The sequence below is a fragment of the Staurois parvus genome, unplaced genomic scaffold (genome assembly GCF_062004578.1).
Source record: "Staurois parvus isolate SC_StPar_1 unplaced genomic scaffold, SC_StPar_1.0 ptg000011l, whole genome shotgun sequence".
Classification (NCBI taxonomy): Eukaryota; Metazoa; Chordata; class Amphibia; order Anura; family Ranidae; genus Staurois; species Staurois parvus.
Genome location: NW_028317807.1, coordinates 3,123,090 through 3,139,485, shown reverse-complemented (window position 1 = coordinate 3,139,485; position 16,396 = coordinate 3,123,090). Strand labels below are relative to the sequence as shown.

Here is a 16,396-nt window from a genome sequence, read left to right as displayed (position 1 = left end):
ATCTTATGAACAAAACACTGTATATATATATTATACAGAGCTAGCAGCATATGGCTGCCTAACACCATTAACCACTTCCTGTCCGCTCTATAGCAGAAATACTGCCACAGGGCAGCACGGGTGCGCAAAATCACGTATATACATATGATGTTGCATTTCCGAGTAGGAGGCAAGCGCAAGTAATGCGCGTGCCCTACCCACGGTGTCATTTGTGGCCGCAGCTGTCAATCACCGGGCGCTGGCAAGTAATCACCGACGGGGAGGAGAACTGTGTGTAAACAAAACAGTTCTCCTCCCTGTCAGCTTGTGCACACTGATTTGCATGGCTGTGCACAGCACAGCCATACAAAGCAAAGCATAAACACGCGGCCCTATAGTAAAACACACCCAGCACACAGTTAACCCTTTGATAGCCCTCGTGTTAACACCTTCTTGCCCAGTGCCATTAGTACAGTGTCAGTGCTTTTTGTTTTAGCACTGATCACTGTATTGGTGTCACTGGTGATGTCAGTGACACCAAGTCAGTTCCCCCCCAGTGTCAGAATGCCCGCCGCAGTCCTGCTATAAGTCTCTGATCGCCGCCATTAATAGTAAAAAAAAAAAAAAAGTTCCAGTATATATACCGCCATTTGTATATAACAAACATTATAACTTTCAAGTAAACCAATTAATTTACATGTATTAGGATTTTTTTTTAGCAAAGACATATAGCAGGATACATTTTGGCCTAAATTTTTGACGGAATTTTATTTTTTTATTTTTTTACTGGACATGTTTAATAGCACAAAGTCAAAAATATTGTTTTTTTTTCTCAAAATTGTCGGTCTTTTTTTTTTATAGCACAAAAAATAAAAACCACACAGGCGAGAAAATACCACCAAAAGAAAGCTCAATTTGTTGGAAAAAAAGGACATAAATTTAATTTGGGTGCAGCGTTGCATGATCGCACAATTGTCAGTTAAAGTAACGCAGCGCTATAATGCAAAAAATGGCCTGGTCAGGAATGGGGGGGAAATCCTTTGGAGGGCAAGTGGTTAAACAACTCATTCAAAAGTGCTCAAGTGCTCATACAAATAAATATAAATATTACCTTTCCTAATAAAATCTAGCAAATCAAATATGTGATATAGTATCAATAAATAAGTTAAATCATAAGTGTCAAACGATAACCTCAGTGAGGCTGCCATTACACTACAGAGACAATTAAAAGAGAGAGGTGGAAGTGGGCAGAACTTCTACAGGTGAATTTGATTTTCGTACATAAATTCAGTGATCTACATGTCTGGACCTACTGATCATTGTTTTACCAAAAGTAACCTCTATTTTAAATTAATTTATCATATATATAATTTTAATTGCCCTGGTTGGAGATGTTAATTGCTATTCAACTTATGGTTTAAGAACCCCTACGACAAGTTTGGCCCCTTCCACTAGATTTCTGCCATGTTTGGGACTTATATTAAAAAGGATCACAGAGCTTTCCATGATAAATATGAAACATATCTAATGGTGGTTGTTCGCTATAAGCAATGTTATTAAACACTTATTACAATTTCCCAGTAAATAAATGATCTATTATTACCTGTGCCCAAAAGATGTTTGCAAGTTCTTTTCGGTTTTGAACAACAGCCCAAATAAGCAAATCTCTAACTGGATCCATAGAACAAGGGGGTTTTCCATGAGATCTTTTGTGAGAGGAACGAAATGGGTCTTTTTGTACCTAGAGATATGGCAAAGAAAGAAGTTTACATTTCCGTCATTTGATTTTGTTCTCTTTTATTTATAAAACACATTGTGGTAGATTTACTAAAACTGGAGCACTCAGAATCTGGTGCAGCTGTGCATGGTAGCCAATCAGCTTCTAACTTCAGCTTGTTCAATTAAGCTTTGGCAATAAAACCTGGAACCTGATTAGTTTCTATGCAGAGCTGCACCAGATTTTGCACTCTCCTGTTTTACTAAATAACCCCCAGTATAATGTGTCAATAACATAAAAATAATATGTCAATAACATAAAACAAAATTGGCCTGGTTAGGAGTTCATATGGGTAAAATTACATCAAAGGCATAAAAGCCGTTTTTGGCAACAGGCTTAAGCCAGTAGGAAAAAGTAAGGTTTGGTGGTATTAAGTATAGTAATTCACCAAGCCACCATTTCTCCTTTTTTTAAAGTAAAAAGCACAGTTGCAAATTTAGATAGTCACTACAAGAAGTAAATAACAAAAGGACACAGCTTTCTCAGTTTTCACTTCATTCACGATTTATATTTTTAATAATATAAATTAGTGCAGCGCTAAAATCATATAAAAACATATAAAAGAATCAATAAATTCAAAACAACGTCCATAAAGTCTATGAATTGTGATTGTTGAAACTAGTGAATACTGGTGGTACTCCTTGGGAAATTATAGAAATACGCACTCACCAGAAATAAATAGGGTATGAGCGTTGTATAAAAATCCCTCATCAGAGATCTGGTCAGAGGTCTGGTCAGCTTGGGCAATCCTCCCTTCCGTGTGATGACAGGACTCAGTGAAGAAGAATAAGATCCAGGTAACCAGAGGTTTCCTCAAAGGGGCTGGCTGGATGGAACTGCCTGTTTACAGGAAATCTTCCACCTCTTGGTATGGTGCCTGGGTCTTAAAAATAGGTACTCCTCTCAGGGAGTTTAGGGAAGGATGTCCATAGTGTAGTAGGTTGTCAAAAAGAACTTTATTAAAAACATTCAAAGGTATTCAAATCGCGATTAGAAGTTAAAATAGTATCCAGGTATAGTGTGAACTAACCCTGAGGATATTAAAGATGGCCGCCGGGCCTCCACGTGGCTCCAGCGGCGTAGCGTCACAGGCTCCTCCTTACACGTTACGTGCTCACCACATCATCAGAGGAATGGAACCAGTGACGCCATGACACGATGGCGAACTTATATGCGTGTAATGGCACGTGCGCGTGCCATCAAGCGCCATTTTACTGGAGCTCAAGGAGACTAGCGGTCAGCATATCAGACAGAGAGATCGCACTTAGCAGTATTTACACAGCGATACTGCTAATATTCATGCGGCCATGCTCAAATACAATCATATGAGCATATGCAAAAAATAACATCATAAATAGAAATAAAATAGTTAAAAACGACAAAAAATTCCATAGTTATCAGAACCAACATAATTAAATCAAAGGCAACAAGTAAGACTATGAAACCTGATAAAAGGTATTAAATAAAAAATCAAAATAATACTAAAATATGTAAATTCAATATATAAAAGAGAACAGTCAAAAAATGAATGTATTAGAAGTTGTCACATATGTAAAATAGTTATAGTCAACACTCAAAGTCATATGAATATACCCAGTAATACTAAACCTCTAATACTAGTAAGAAATTATCTGTTGGCGATAAAACAATTTAAGTCCAACTCGACGTTGAGACCCGCAGGGTAAAGAGTGTCAAGCTCAAAAATGTGTTTAGTCTCCAACTGTGAGACTGCTCTCGTTTTGTGTGTTCCCCTCCAGTGGGGGTTAACCATGTTAATACCAACAAACATGAGTGTTGAGGGGTCCCTATTGTGATGTAGCCTGTAATACAATGACAAGGAATGATCCTTGTAACACTTCTTGATATTGGCAATATACTTCCTGAGGCGGTCCCTCAGCCGAATCGAGTTGGACTTAAATTGTTTTATCGCCAACAGATAATTTCTTACTAGTATTAGAGGTTTAGTATTACTGGGTATATTCATATGACTTTGAGTGTTGACTATAACTATTTTACATATGTGACAATTTCTAATACATTCATTTTTTGACTGTTCTCTTTTATATATTGAATTTACATATTTTAGTATTATTTTGATTTTTTATTTAATACCTTTTATCAGGTTTCATAGTCTTACTTGTTGCCTTTGATTTAATTATGTTGGTTCTGATAACTATGGAATTTTTTGTCGTTTTTAACTATTTTATTTCTATTTATGATGTTATTTTTTGCATATGCTCATATGATTGTATTTGAGATGGCCGCATGAATATTAGCAGTATCGCTGTGCAAATACTGCTAAGTGCGATCTCTCTGTCTGATATGTTGACCACTAGTGACCTTGAGCTCCAGTAAAATGGCGCTTGATCGCACGCGCATGCGCCATTACACGCATATAAGTTCGCCATGGCGTCACTGGTTCCATTCCTCTGATGATGTGCGTGTGCACGTAACGCGTAAGGAGGAGCCCGGACATCGTGACGCTACGCCACCGGAGCCACGTGGAGGCCCGGCGGCCATCTTTAATATCCAGAGGGTTAGTTCACACTATACCTGGATGCTATTTTAACTTCTAATCGCGATTTAAATACCTTTGAATGTTTTTAATAAAGTTCTTTTTGACAACCTACTACACTATGGGCATCCTTCCCTAAACTCCCTGAGAGGAGTACTTATTTTCAGACCCAGGCACCATACCAAGAGGTGGAAGATTTCCTGTAAACAGGCAGTTCCATCCAGCCAGCCCCTTTGAGGAAACTTTGAGGTTACCTGGACCTTATTCTTCTTCACTGAGTCCTGTCATGACACGAAGGGAGGATTGCCCAAGCTGACCAGACCTCTGATCAGACCTCTCATGAGGGATTTTTATACAACGCTCATACCCTATTTATTTCTGGTGAGTGCGCATTTCTATAATTTCCCAAGGAGCACCACCAGTATTCACTAGTTTCAACAATCAGAAGTTCATAGACTTTATGGACGTTGTTTTGAATTTATTGATTCTTTTATATGTTTTTATATGATTTTAGCACTGCACTAATTTATATTATTTGTTCTACTGCATATATTGGTTGCTTTGAGTGCATAGCTGCTTTAGGATTAAGCGCTCACTACATACTTTTCTGTTTATTTTTAATAGCTCTGATCATGAAACTACAGATGGTGGACATTTGTTGCAATGATTTTTTAAAAAAAATTAGATTGAAGAGCTTAAAGGGGAATATTTTAGCAATAAAATATACACATAAATAACATAAATGGAAGAATGGTGCCAGAAATATGAACAAACTTTAGCCTGCCACAGGACTGGGGACATCAGTACCAAATTAACAAAAATATAACTCTTTATTAATGTATTTATTTTAAAGATGTCATATTCGAGTATTAAAATATATAATGTACAAAATAAGAGATTATAAATCATTTATATTGCTACATAAAGTCAATGTAAATTAAAATAAATTGAACTAAACAAATCTGTATAAATTACCATTGGCTGCATAGATTTTGGTTTAAAGTTTGTTTTTTGATACCTTTATACATTACTTACAAAAATGAACCCTTTGACGAACTAAATCTTTGCCAGCTGAGAATACAGGAGTCCTACTAACTCTCTCTAAAAAACATATATTTTGATCATAACATTGTTTTTTGGGTAAAGAAGGTTTATTGGTTTTGTAGAGCTTTTTATAGTATGCAGGTATAATGGTAAACAGGTATACAGGTATAAGACATCCGTGTTGGGTTACAAAGTTCTACAGTGAAACTGTATTTTTATGCAAGGTCTGCTTTAATATCAATGATCAATGATCATGGAATGAGAAAAGAGTATACTGAGTCAGGGAGAGGTAGGGGACGCTCTCCTTTGACTGTATGGTGATTAATCCCAGAGAGTCCAGGATTGGGAGAATAGCTCTAAGGTGTCCCTAATTGTGGCCAAAAGATATTCCATCCTATGGATGTTTGCAGTAGTCTCAATAAGTTGTGTTTGAGAGGGGATTATGGTAGATATCCAAAAGAGAGATATTAGTATCCCAGTCACCATTAGAATAATTGGCTAATGTCTTTGAATATTTTGAAATACCTGGAAATGGTAAGCCTAGGAGACAGTGTATGGGATTTAGTGGTAAGGAGACATTAAGTATTTGTCTCAGTTTATATCACGTCTTGATCATAGCATTTTTTGGCATCTTTAAATTTCTTTTATGTAATTGCTAATTTGTCATCTTTATCAAAGTAATTGGCAGCAGAGGAACTACTGCAGCCAACATATAACTTTAAGTATATAGATGTACACTCATATGGAAAGAATACCAGCTTTATATAAGAAAAAATTAGCTATAGTACATACATCCAATGTACAAACAGGTATTATAATCCACAGGCCCAGCAAGAGTCTTTGCAATTGTGCACATATACCTGGGTATATATATTATTATTAAAGATACCTCCAGATAAATGTTGCAGCAAAGTTGCGGATGCCCCTGAGAATGATCATGATGCAGCATCCATCTTTGTGTCAGAGATCTGAAGGCAAGATCAGCAGTGACGGAGATCTTCCAACCATTGCCCAACCAGTCTGGAATGCAGCTTCTCACCAGCAGAAATTGTGACGTGGCACAGGAACACAGAGTCAGCTTATCTACTCCACATCTTAGCCCCTATTAGTTTCTAATCTGTCATGCAACTGGACCTCTAATTACCAGACGTGGCTGTTGGATGCCTAACTTGGCTCTAGTCTGTGCTGGTTCTTGAGCTATAAGCTAAAACTAACTATAGAAACTCAGACCAGAAGGGACATGGTTAACAAGAGCTGCATATAAATTGAATTGCACTTGTTTTCATCCAGTATAGACAAGATCCATAGGCTAACACTGATAAAGGAACACTGAATCACCACTTTGCAACATTATTCAGCAGGAACATCAGCCTGCATACACTATGAGCAAATTGTTCAACTGGGCAAAAGTAAGACCCCCATCACAGGTCAATGAGTGGCACTCTGTGTAGTGCATTGCTGTTCATTTATAATGCAGCCCAATGCATAGTACAATAGGTGTCAGCAGACCCTCACTGCAATGCACCACAACATAAAATGCATTGGGGTGTGCTGCATTCAAAACGTAGATGCAGGTCTGGTTTTCATTCGATTGACAGCCCATTAAAAGTTAATGGATTGCCTGAACACAGTGTACATCATTGTGCAAAATACCACGTCAACATGTGGTTGTTAACACACTACTATGAAACAGGCAGATGGAATGGGGCCCTGAATTCTTTAGTGAGGTAGCAGGAAGGGTTAGTGAACAATTTTTTTTTTTACAGTCATTAGTACCAAGTGGAGACACAGTCTATTCACCTCATCAAATGGCCACTTCTGCAGTTTCATTCTATGCACATACAGTTGTGACCAAAATTATTCAACCCCCAATGCTGTAAAGGGGTTTAGGGACTATAGTGTACATTTGGAATTGTATTCAGAATCAAATCCTACAAGGACGTTGTAACTACCCAAATGCAACTAAAATGACATCAATTGTTTATGTAATACAGTAGTAAATGGTTCTTATGTGGTTTCTTCATTGCCACAATTATTCAACCCCTTAAAGACTACCACTCTGAAGAACAGAGGTTCATACAGGTGCTTTCCATCAGGTATTGAAAACACCTGTGGATGTCACCGAGCAGCAATCAAGCATAATAAGCACCAATTAGGCAGCTTTAAAATGACTGTGATACTCAGCTCCTTCTAGACATTTACTGGTGTGGTTACAAACATGGTGAAGGCAAGAGAATGGTCCAGGAAGACAAGAGAAGAGGTGATTTCTCTTCACAGGAAGGGCAATGGCTATAAGAAGATTGCAAAGATGTTAAACATACCAAGAGACACCTTAGGAAGCATCATTCGCAAATTCAAGGCAAAGGGCACTGTTGAAACGCTACCTGGTCGTGGCAGAAAGAAGATGCTGACTTCGACTGCTGTGCGCTACCTGAAGCGTAGAGTGGAGAGAAGTCCCCGTGTGACTGCTGAGGAACTGAGAAAAGATTTGTCAGATGTGGGTACAGAAGTTTCAGCCCAGACAATAAGACGCACACTGCGTAATGAAGGCCTCCGTGCCAGAACTCCCAGGCGTACCCCCTTGCTGTCTCCAAAGAATAAGAAGAGTCGACTGCAGTATGCCAAAAGCCATGTGGACAAACCACAAAAGTTGTGGGATAGTGTTCTGTGGACTGATGAAACAAAATTAGAACTGTTTGGGCCCATGGATCAACGCTATGTTTGGAGGAGGAAGAACAAGGCCTATGATGAAAAGAACACCTTGCCTACTGTGAAGCATGGTGGAGGGTCAATCATGCTTTGGGGCTGTTTTGCTTCTGCAGGTACAGGGAAGCTTCAGCGTGTGCAAGGTACCATGAATTCTCTTCAGTACCAGGAGATATTGGATGGAAACGTGATGCAGTCCGTCACACACCTGAGGCTTGGGAGACGTTGGACCTTTCAACAGGACAATGATCCCAAGCATACCTCCAAGTCCACTAGAGCATGGTTGCAGAGGAAAGGCTGGAACATTTTGGAGTGGCCATCGCAGTCACCAGACTTAAATCCGATTGAGAACCTCTGGTGGGACTTAAAGAAAGCAGTTGCAGTGCGCAAGCCTAAGAATGTGACTGAACTGGAGGCCTTTGCCCATGAAGAATGGGCGAAGATACCCGTAGATCGCTGCAAGACACTTGTGTCAAGCTATGCTTCACGTTTAAAAGCTGTTATAACTGTAAAAGGATGCTGTACTAAGTACTAAGATTGAATGTCACTTGGGGGTTGAATAAAACTGATAATGCTGTGAGCACAGAAAAGACATTTGTGGTTATTTCATTATAACTGTTATGTTATATTTGTCTGACCTACAAGTGCCTCTTTAATGTAAATGTAAGCAAGATGACTGAATGATCAAAAGCAATGTCAAACTGGCCAAAACACTCAATTTCAGTGGGGGTTGAATAATTTTGGTCACAACTGTAAATTCAAATTTTACAGTTCAAGAGATAAAGGTATAATTGTATATTGCTTTCATTTCTACATTTTAAGGATTCAGTATTGGCAGATCAACAGTCTGTTATGATGTTATGTTATAACAAAACATATTAGTTGACCTAAAATGCCTAAACATATCTTGATCATAAATCAAATTTATGATGAAGGCATAAACCTACATTTATTTTGATGTGTGGGACTATAATTGACAGCCGAGACGATTCTGCCCTTTTTGGCTTTGGATACAGATGTTTTGTGAAGCCACCCAGGAGTTCTCTTAAAACTTGAGATACGTGGTGAAGACAGAGTTTTGGTGTCGCTGTAAGCTTATAACGAACCTTTTCATCTTCTAATATTTTAGCAAGCTTGCCATGGAATAAGCATGATGGATCTGTGTTATTGTAGAGGTTTAATATAGTTTCTTGAGTGGCGTATTCTTCCAGATGGACACCATGTTCCAGGAAAAGCTTTACAAAGGCAGGCTTATTGTCAATCAATGCTGTTGTCATGACTGGGTGCAGATCTGAGGGCTTGGAAGAACAAATCACAATTAAAGTACAAAAGACACTACATACAGAAGAAACTAACAAGTGGATTTAAAGGACATCAATATTGGTTGTTTTTCAGTGCTTTTTTGTCAACATTCATTTGTTCAAACTTACCTAGCTATGTGGGGCACATAGCTAACTACCCTTTATATTAGTAATTGCAAACTATTACGAGATTAGTCACTTTACCTAAACCTTTCCTGTTCAATGATCTATACTAACTGCTGTGCAAAAGTATGCAGAACACTCTCTCAATTTAGCTGTGTGGTACCCATAGACACTTCCATCTGAAAGCCATCTAGAGAAATAGCAATCATTTACTTTATAAAACCTTGTCTGATTTTTGTTGTGTTTCTACTGATAAACTAGTTTCAGTGACACACCTCCAATTCTCATGTAGCATAGGCTAAAATTAACAGTCACACAAAGCAACCATTGATGTTGACGACCTTGCCAGATGCCTGATGCCTATACTGTGTACTACCACTTGGGTAACTAACATCAATATAGCAGTAATTAGTAAGTAAAAAAAAAAAAAGGATTTCTATATGCAGCAGGCATTGGATGTCTATGAGGCCATAAAGATAGTTATGGAATTAGATATACTGTACCATAGTGTTACAGTATATAAATAAAACATGTAATTCTTATTACAAAGAAATGGACAAAAAGTAATATGGTTAGTGGGGTCAAATTGATAGTTGGTTTTGACCATAGTGACATTTTGAAGAAGCAGAGTGGATAATTTTTCTCAACTGTAAAAAAGGTTTTTGGTTATTTTTTGGGGGAAACATTACACATATAATGTGTATGTTCTAAAAAACAGTTTAATACTGTACATCTAGAATGCCATTCAAGTAGCAGGCCTGAATGAAATTTTAAAGGTTTTTAGAATTCCTGTACAAAAGTTTGAACAAATATGACTAGTGTACGGTCAGCTTAGGTCACAATCAGTCTAATTCGTTACAATACTAAATAGTGTGGTAACTCTTAAGTACAAACTCTGATAGCAACCAGTCAGCCTGTATATGTTCTCATTTGAATTCTGCAGTGTGAATTTTAGTTGGTTGGTAAATGGATTGCTTGACTGGATGGATTGATACATTTAAAGCTAAAGTTTAAATATATAGTCTTCTTTGGGTTGCAGAACGAAAACATTTAGTTGTGTGAATCCCATTACTTGTAGGTGTCTGTTTCTGCTACAAATACTTCCTGGTTGTGCCTCTTTGGAGCCACTTGATACTGTCTTGATTAGCTGTCTTACTGCCACTGAAAAAGTTGCACAGGGCACTTGCCACTTTCTACTCTCTCTGCCATTCATTTCCACAATGCATCATGTTTTGTGAATGGGTGATAGAGCAGCTGAATTACAGGATTCCTCTGCCCATTTACAGAACATGATGCATCGTGTAGTGTAGTAATACGAGTCCTGTGAATGGCAGAGGAGGCAGAAGGGGGTGGGTTAGCCTTCATTTTGACTTGTGCTGTCTGAAGCACGATCCATGGTCAGATAGCTCTGCAGAGGGCAATAGACAGGTGGGGAGAACGTATTGTATTGCCTCCTCACTGCCTGTTTTAACTCTCTATTTGCCAGACAGGCATTGTGCACAGTTGTGGGTCAGATACAGAATGTCACTATTCATATGAATGGGTCCTGCATGGTGGGCGGTACTGCCCTCTGAGCGTGTGAGAGGGTATAATTCCTGCAAAGCAAAGCATTGCGGCCGCGGCATGCGTACATCCCTGCCTGCTGCCTCAGCACAAACATTTTTCCTTGCATTTCTATTTTAAACTGAATGGATTGCTTTACAAGGTAGGGGGTTCACATATACTGTAATGACTGAAAATATGGTTTAGCTTATTAACTAAATAGTTTAATCAGCTAACACACCTTCCACTGATGATCATCTGTGAATATCTCACTTCTAGCAATGTCAACTCGGTTCCATGCCACTGCCAGCTTCAGCTGGTGCTCCCAGTTTTCATGTCCTTGCTGGTCAAGTCTTAGAGAGGCTAGAAAAAATAGAAGACATAGTACTAACAATAAACAATTCAGTTATGTAAGTCTAACCTTTTTTTAAAGTGTTAGAAATGACTGAGAGGGAATTTTCTTGTGCCAGAAAACAAACTCAAAGACTTTTTATATACATTTTGGTGGTAAAGGAGACATTTTCAGGGCCACACTTTTGGCAGTGCACCCAATCAAGGATGCTTCATGAAGGAGTCCTACCACTGCTTCAATTTCATATATATCTGGCATGCAGGCAGCTCAGAACTTCTTATTCATTTAAGACAGTTGCATTGTGGGAACTATTAATTCCCATCAAGAAAGTCACCAGATCTGGTTGACTCCATCCCAAATTCTTCACTGCATACTTCACAGAACTCAATAGTCTTTGAATCCTCCCTCTTTATAGTGTGACTGGAGTTAAGCTCTTCCAAACACTTGGATATATAAAAAATATAAAATGTCTTCTTGAAACAATTTTTTCTTTAAAAGCAAAACATAACATAAAACCCCATCAGAGGTTAAACGTTTTCCTTGGAGGTACACAGCTGGCAATACCATCCAACCCCAGGATTTAGGGGGACACCAATTAGTGATTACATGGTGATCTCTATCCATCTACTAAGAGCTTAAAATGTCTTTTCATCTCCAATTCAACATACAGCTTCAACTCACAAATTTCTCACCTGATTGAATCAGTACTCAACAACCTCCAGGGAGAGCAGCTTGTTGTTGCACACTGCTTGAGGGCCCCATCAAAGGGCATTTTGTATAGCAAGTGAGAGTTATAAAAAGTGTTCAATGCACTAAATACCTTTAAGCAAAGCTTGAATAATGGCATCATCAATGTTATGCTGATCATCTTTGTCTGCTTGGAAGATGGTAAGTAACTGACTGTGCCTCATAATATCTTGTATCTGGAAAAATAAATATTAATCTGAAAAATAAACTATAATTAACAGCATTACAACATCACTGCCACATCCTTACATGACTTGTGACCCCTTCACATCCTGATGAGGACAATACAGCATTTTCTTCTAAACTGTCCCATTCAGTCTTTTCTAATTAAAGGTGAAAACTTGTTAGGCAATAATATGGTGGTAAGGAATTTCATTTCAGACTTTTTCTTAGTCAGTCTATCTATCTATCTATCTATGTATATTCATATTACGACTTGAAGCCACCAGGTAGCAGATGTGGGGCAAAGTTGTCACTGACTCCTTTTAGTGCTATGATGTGAATAACCTGTATTCTGAATATAACCAAACAGTAAAATATCTTACAAGCTGGTGTTGTATTTTCCTACTAGAAAGTCAATCAAAGTCCTACAAGTAGAATATCATTGGATATCTCTGTAATAAATATTTACAATGTTTACAATTGTGTGAATGTTTACTTCGATTATCAAGCACTGGCAAATGAAATAAGTAAATGTGGATTTACATTTTATGATTGGACAATTGAAGTGAATCACCACAAAATTTATTTTGTGAACATTCTCAACTCTGTTAGTAAAGCAGCCTCAATGTATAAGTTTAAAAATATGTAAGCAAAAATTAAATAAGCCTAATTAAAAAGCAATGTAGTTTTCCTTAAGAGCAAAACTGCAAATACTGTCTGTACCATCTTGCCCTCGTAATGGTGTATAGGGTGCTTAAAAGACGAATCTTTTTTCACTTTATCCAAAACTGAAATCAAATTGCTGTAGCTAAACTATAATACATCCAACACATAAAAGCATTAACAGTGAACAGATCAGGCTTTATGTTTTACCTGTTTAGTCAATTCCACTATCTTGTCCTCTGTAAAGGTGTCACATTTATCAGGAGAAAGAGTGGGCAGTTTTTCTTGAATGAGAGAGACTGTAATTTTTGAAATGGGAAGTTGTGCCACCTGAGCAATGAAATCAGCTGCTCGTCCTGATCCTTCCACAATGACACATGGTGTGTTGTTGCTAATAGCATTATAGATTGTCTGCGGATAGGAAGCATAGAAAGTAATACTTTTTATAACTGTATCAATTGTTGTAATACCCCACAATTTTACTTACAGTGAAACAATACTCAAGATTATGCTGCTCTAAACTAAAGCCATACATGGATTGAAATTCGTCCAGGTTTATCAGGGATAGTCCAAAATTTCGATCCATGTATGGGCACTGTAGTTGTACAGAAGTCGTCGAATACACAATTGACATCTGTACAACCAGCCCTATTGGATTTTCCCTGTGTGATCAGAGCTGCAGGCCTGCAACGCTGACCAGTGTATTTTGATGGTGGGGAAGTTTTCCTGCTGTCGGAATACAATGACACAGCAGGAAGGATTCCCTTATCAACCCTAAATGAGTGGATATGGGTCAGTTTTTTGTTTGTTCAAAAAAGAAAAACTTACTCATCTATGGGCTGCCTAACGCTGTAAGCTGAGACAATATAAGGACATTGACCCAAGCAGTAGTGTCCCGAGTCTAAATTTAGTGCTGCTAGGCTGTAATCTGCCTTAGCTGAAGTGATTACGGTTTGCCTCTGTGTAGAGTGTCCCTTGCAATAGTGTGAGAAAATGCGATAATTTGGAGTTTTGAATATTTATGTCCCCCTAGCAGGCCCAGACTGTGACAAAAAACAGGCCTTGGCGTTTCAGAATGAGCAGCAAAATTTTCTAGGGAATGGGGGGGTGGGTGTTCGCGGGTGTGGCTGGTGATGGGATACTCCTGGAGTCAGCCCTCTACAGTGTAATGTAAAGGGGCACTGTGATACCAAGGGGGACTGCACTGTGAAGGGGCGCTATAATGATTACAGTACCCCTTTACAGTGCAGTACCCTTTATATCACAGTGCCCCTTTACATTATAGTGCCCCTAGCAATCACATCAACCCATTACAGTGCCCCTTGCAATCATGCCCTCTCTTTTCTCTCTTCCTCCCCTGCACAGTCCTACCTTTGCCAGGGCAGAGGCAGGATTCAACCCCTGTGTCCTCTCCTGTGTGTCCCATGGACAACGTCATCCTATCAGCAGGGCGGGAGGCAGCAGGAGCTTCAGATCTGAATCATATTAACAAACAGGTGACTGAAGATGACATTGTTGGTGGGGCGGAAGAGCAGGAGGTGAGCAGCGACCGTGGTCTGTGCGAATCCTGCCTGGACCGTGGTCGCCACTTACCTCCAGCTGTGCAGCCCAGTCACAAACAGGCTGCGAACTGGTACTGGTTCGTGGCTTGGTGTTTGGGGACTCCTACACTAGCCAGTCTGGTCCTAGTCACAACTCCCACTGCACCGGTGCGACCAGTACAACTGTCTGCTGCAACCCCCCAACTCCCCACTGCACTCACCTGTCCAGGTGTTGCCTTCTCCACCACATCGTCTATGCCAATGCAATGGAGAGATGTCCACCAGGCTCCCACTGCAATCCCTACTCACTCTCCTGCAGCTTTGATCTCCCTTGTTCTCCAGCCGAAATCTCCTCTCCTCCAGCCGCGATCTCTTCTTCTCCAGATGCGATCCCCACTCTCTTCAAGCACTCACAGCCAAGATGTCCACTGAACACTGACTGCGATCCCTGCTGCAAACAATCCCCTCTCTCCTCCTGCTCCTCTCAAATGTGGTCTCACTGTTTCACTCCTCCGTCCCAGCCACTCACCACTCCAGTACCTCCGACCTCACTGCTTGGCACTCACAGCACATCACCCTGCATTAAAGACAGCCCAGGTTCTGGCCCTAGGACATGCAGCCCTTGCCCACCAGACAAAAGCCTAGTGTGCTCTATGGCCAGTCCGGGTCTGCCCCTTAGTCAAACAATTGGAAGTTTATTTCCAGTGGTATATGCTGGGAAAGGATATAAATATATGGAGTGCCTTTTGAAAATTATCTTTTTCCCAGGCCTTCAGCCTGGGGAGGATGTGTTGCTGGAGCTTTCATTTCAATTTCCACTTCTTAAAGCGCAACTCCACCTTTTTTTCCCTGGACCCCACACCCCTACCTCCCTGAAAACCCCTGAATTTTTTTTTTAAAACCCATTATACATGCTATTTTAGTGAAGTTCCTTTAATAACCCTCCACCTTCTTGAGTTCAGCTGGCAATATGAAATACTTACCTTTGTTCCAATTCTAATTCCAGTTCCAATTCTGCTATCAAATAGACCCAATCAATAATTTGAAATAATAGCTATAAAATATATTACTTCTTTAAATTCAGAGATTTTTACTGTGTAGCCCAACGCAGTTTTTCTGGGTAAGAGTCATGACAGTCAGATCTTTTTCATAGTGCGCAAATGTGCCATGTATGGGCAATCCGGTAGAAATGGTGGGCTCACAGGGAATGGGCTAAACTATTCTGGGTGTCATTCAACCCAGAAGTCGACAGGCATTGAATTGCAAAGCAGTCAGTCAGAGGGCACTTAAGAGGTGGTAGGAACTGCAGTGAAAGCTTTTTTTTTTCAAATCACAAAATTGCTGGGCTATTAATTTTTAAAAGACTTGTATAACATTGAGTTAGATTTTAATTGTTCATGTGTTTAATTGTGCATGATTTTTAAAAAGACTTGTATAACATTGAGTTTAGCTTTAATTGTGCAGGGTAGATCTTTTTTTTAACAAAAGTTGTTTGAAAAACTATCTCAGTTGGCTTCTTACAATAGTATGTAGATGCAGGGATTGCAAATACACAAGAACTGTTGCAATTTTTTTTAAATGGCAGCCTGAAATGTTTGTTCCTAATTGTATGTAAGCAGGTATTGTCAGTGGCATAGATAATTGTAACTTACATCTAGAGTGCCTGTTCCTCCCTCCAGTACAACACAGACTATAGGTATCTTGATTGCAACTCCTAGAAAAAGTAAAGAAAAATACATTTATGGTCACAAAACTGGGTGTTTTAGTACTATATATTGTGGCAATGTCTTTCATAGAATAAGACTTTGGTATGTAATCTAACTAATCATGTGTGATCTGCTTATCTTACATATCTTTCTGTTTTCATCTTCTACCCTAATTCCCTAATTTTTATTTTTCCATGCCCTTCCCACTTCTGGTAATACTGCAACAATAAATTTTCAT

At 39.1% G+C, this 16,396-nt stretch overlaps 1 protein-coding gene across 5 annotated transcripts in view; it reads right to left on the bottom strand.

Annotated features, from left to right (window-relative positions):
- The window catches only part of TRPM2 (transient receptor potential cation channel subfamily M member 2), a 211,715-nt gene that overhangs the window by 125,407 nt on the left and 69,912 nt on the right, over positions 1-16,396 (bottom strand). For all 5 annotated transcript variants that reach the window (XR_016311706.1, XM_089670093.1, XM_089670113.1 and 2 more), the window contains 6 exons: positions 16,105-16,166; positions 13,122-13,322; positions 12,160-12,262; positions 11,229-11,350; positions 8,969-9,319; positions 1,583-1,720 (listed from right to left, as the gene is read on the bottom strand). Coding sequence is in view for 4 of the 5 variants with exons in the window: in XM_089670093.1 (XP_089526219.1) it covers positions 1,583-1,720; positions 8,969-9,319; positions 11,229-11,350; positions 12,160-12,262; positions 13,122-13,322; positions 16,105-16,166 (977 nt within the window). In the remaining variant the exon portion in view is untranslated. The remainder of the gene's footprint in view (positions 1-1,582; positions 1,721-8,968; positions 9,320-11,228; positions 11,351-12,159; positions 12,263-13,121; positions 13,323-16,104; positions 16,167-16,396) is intronic.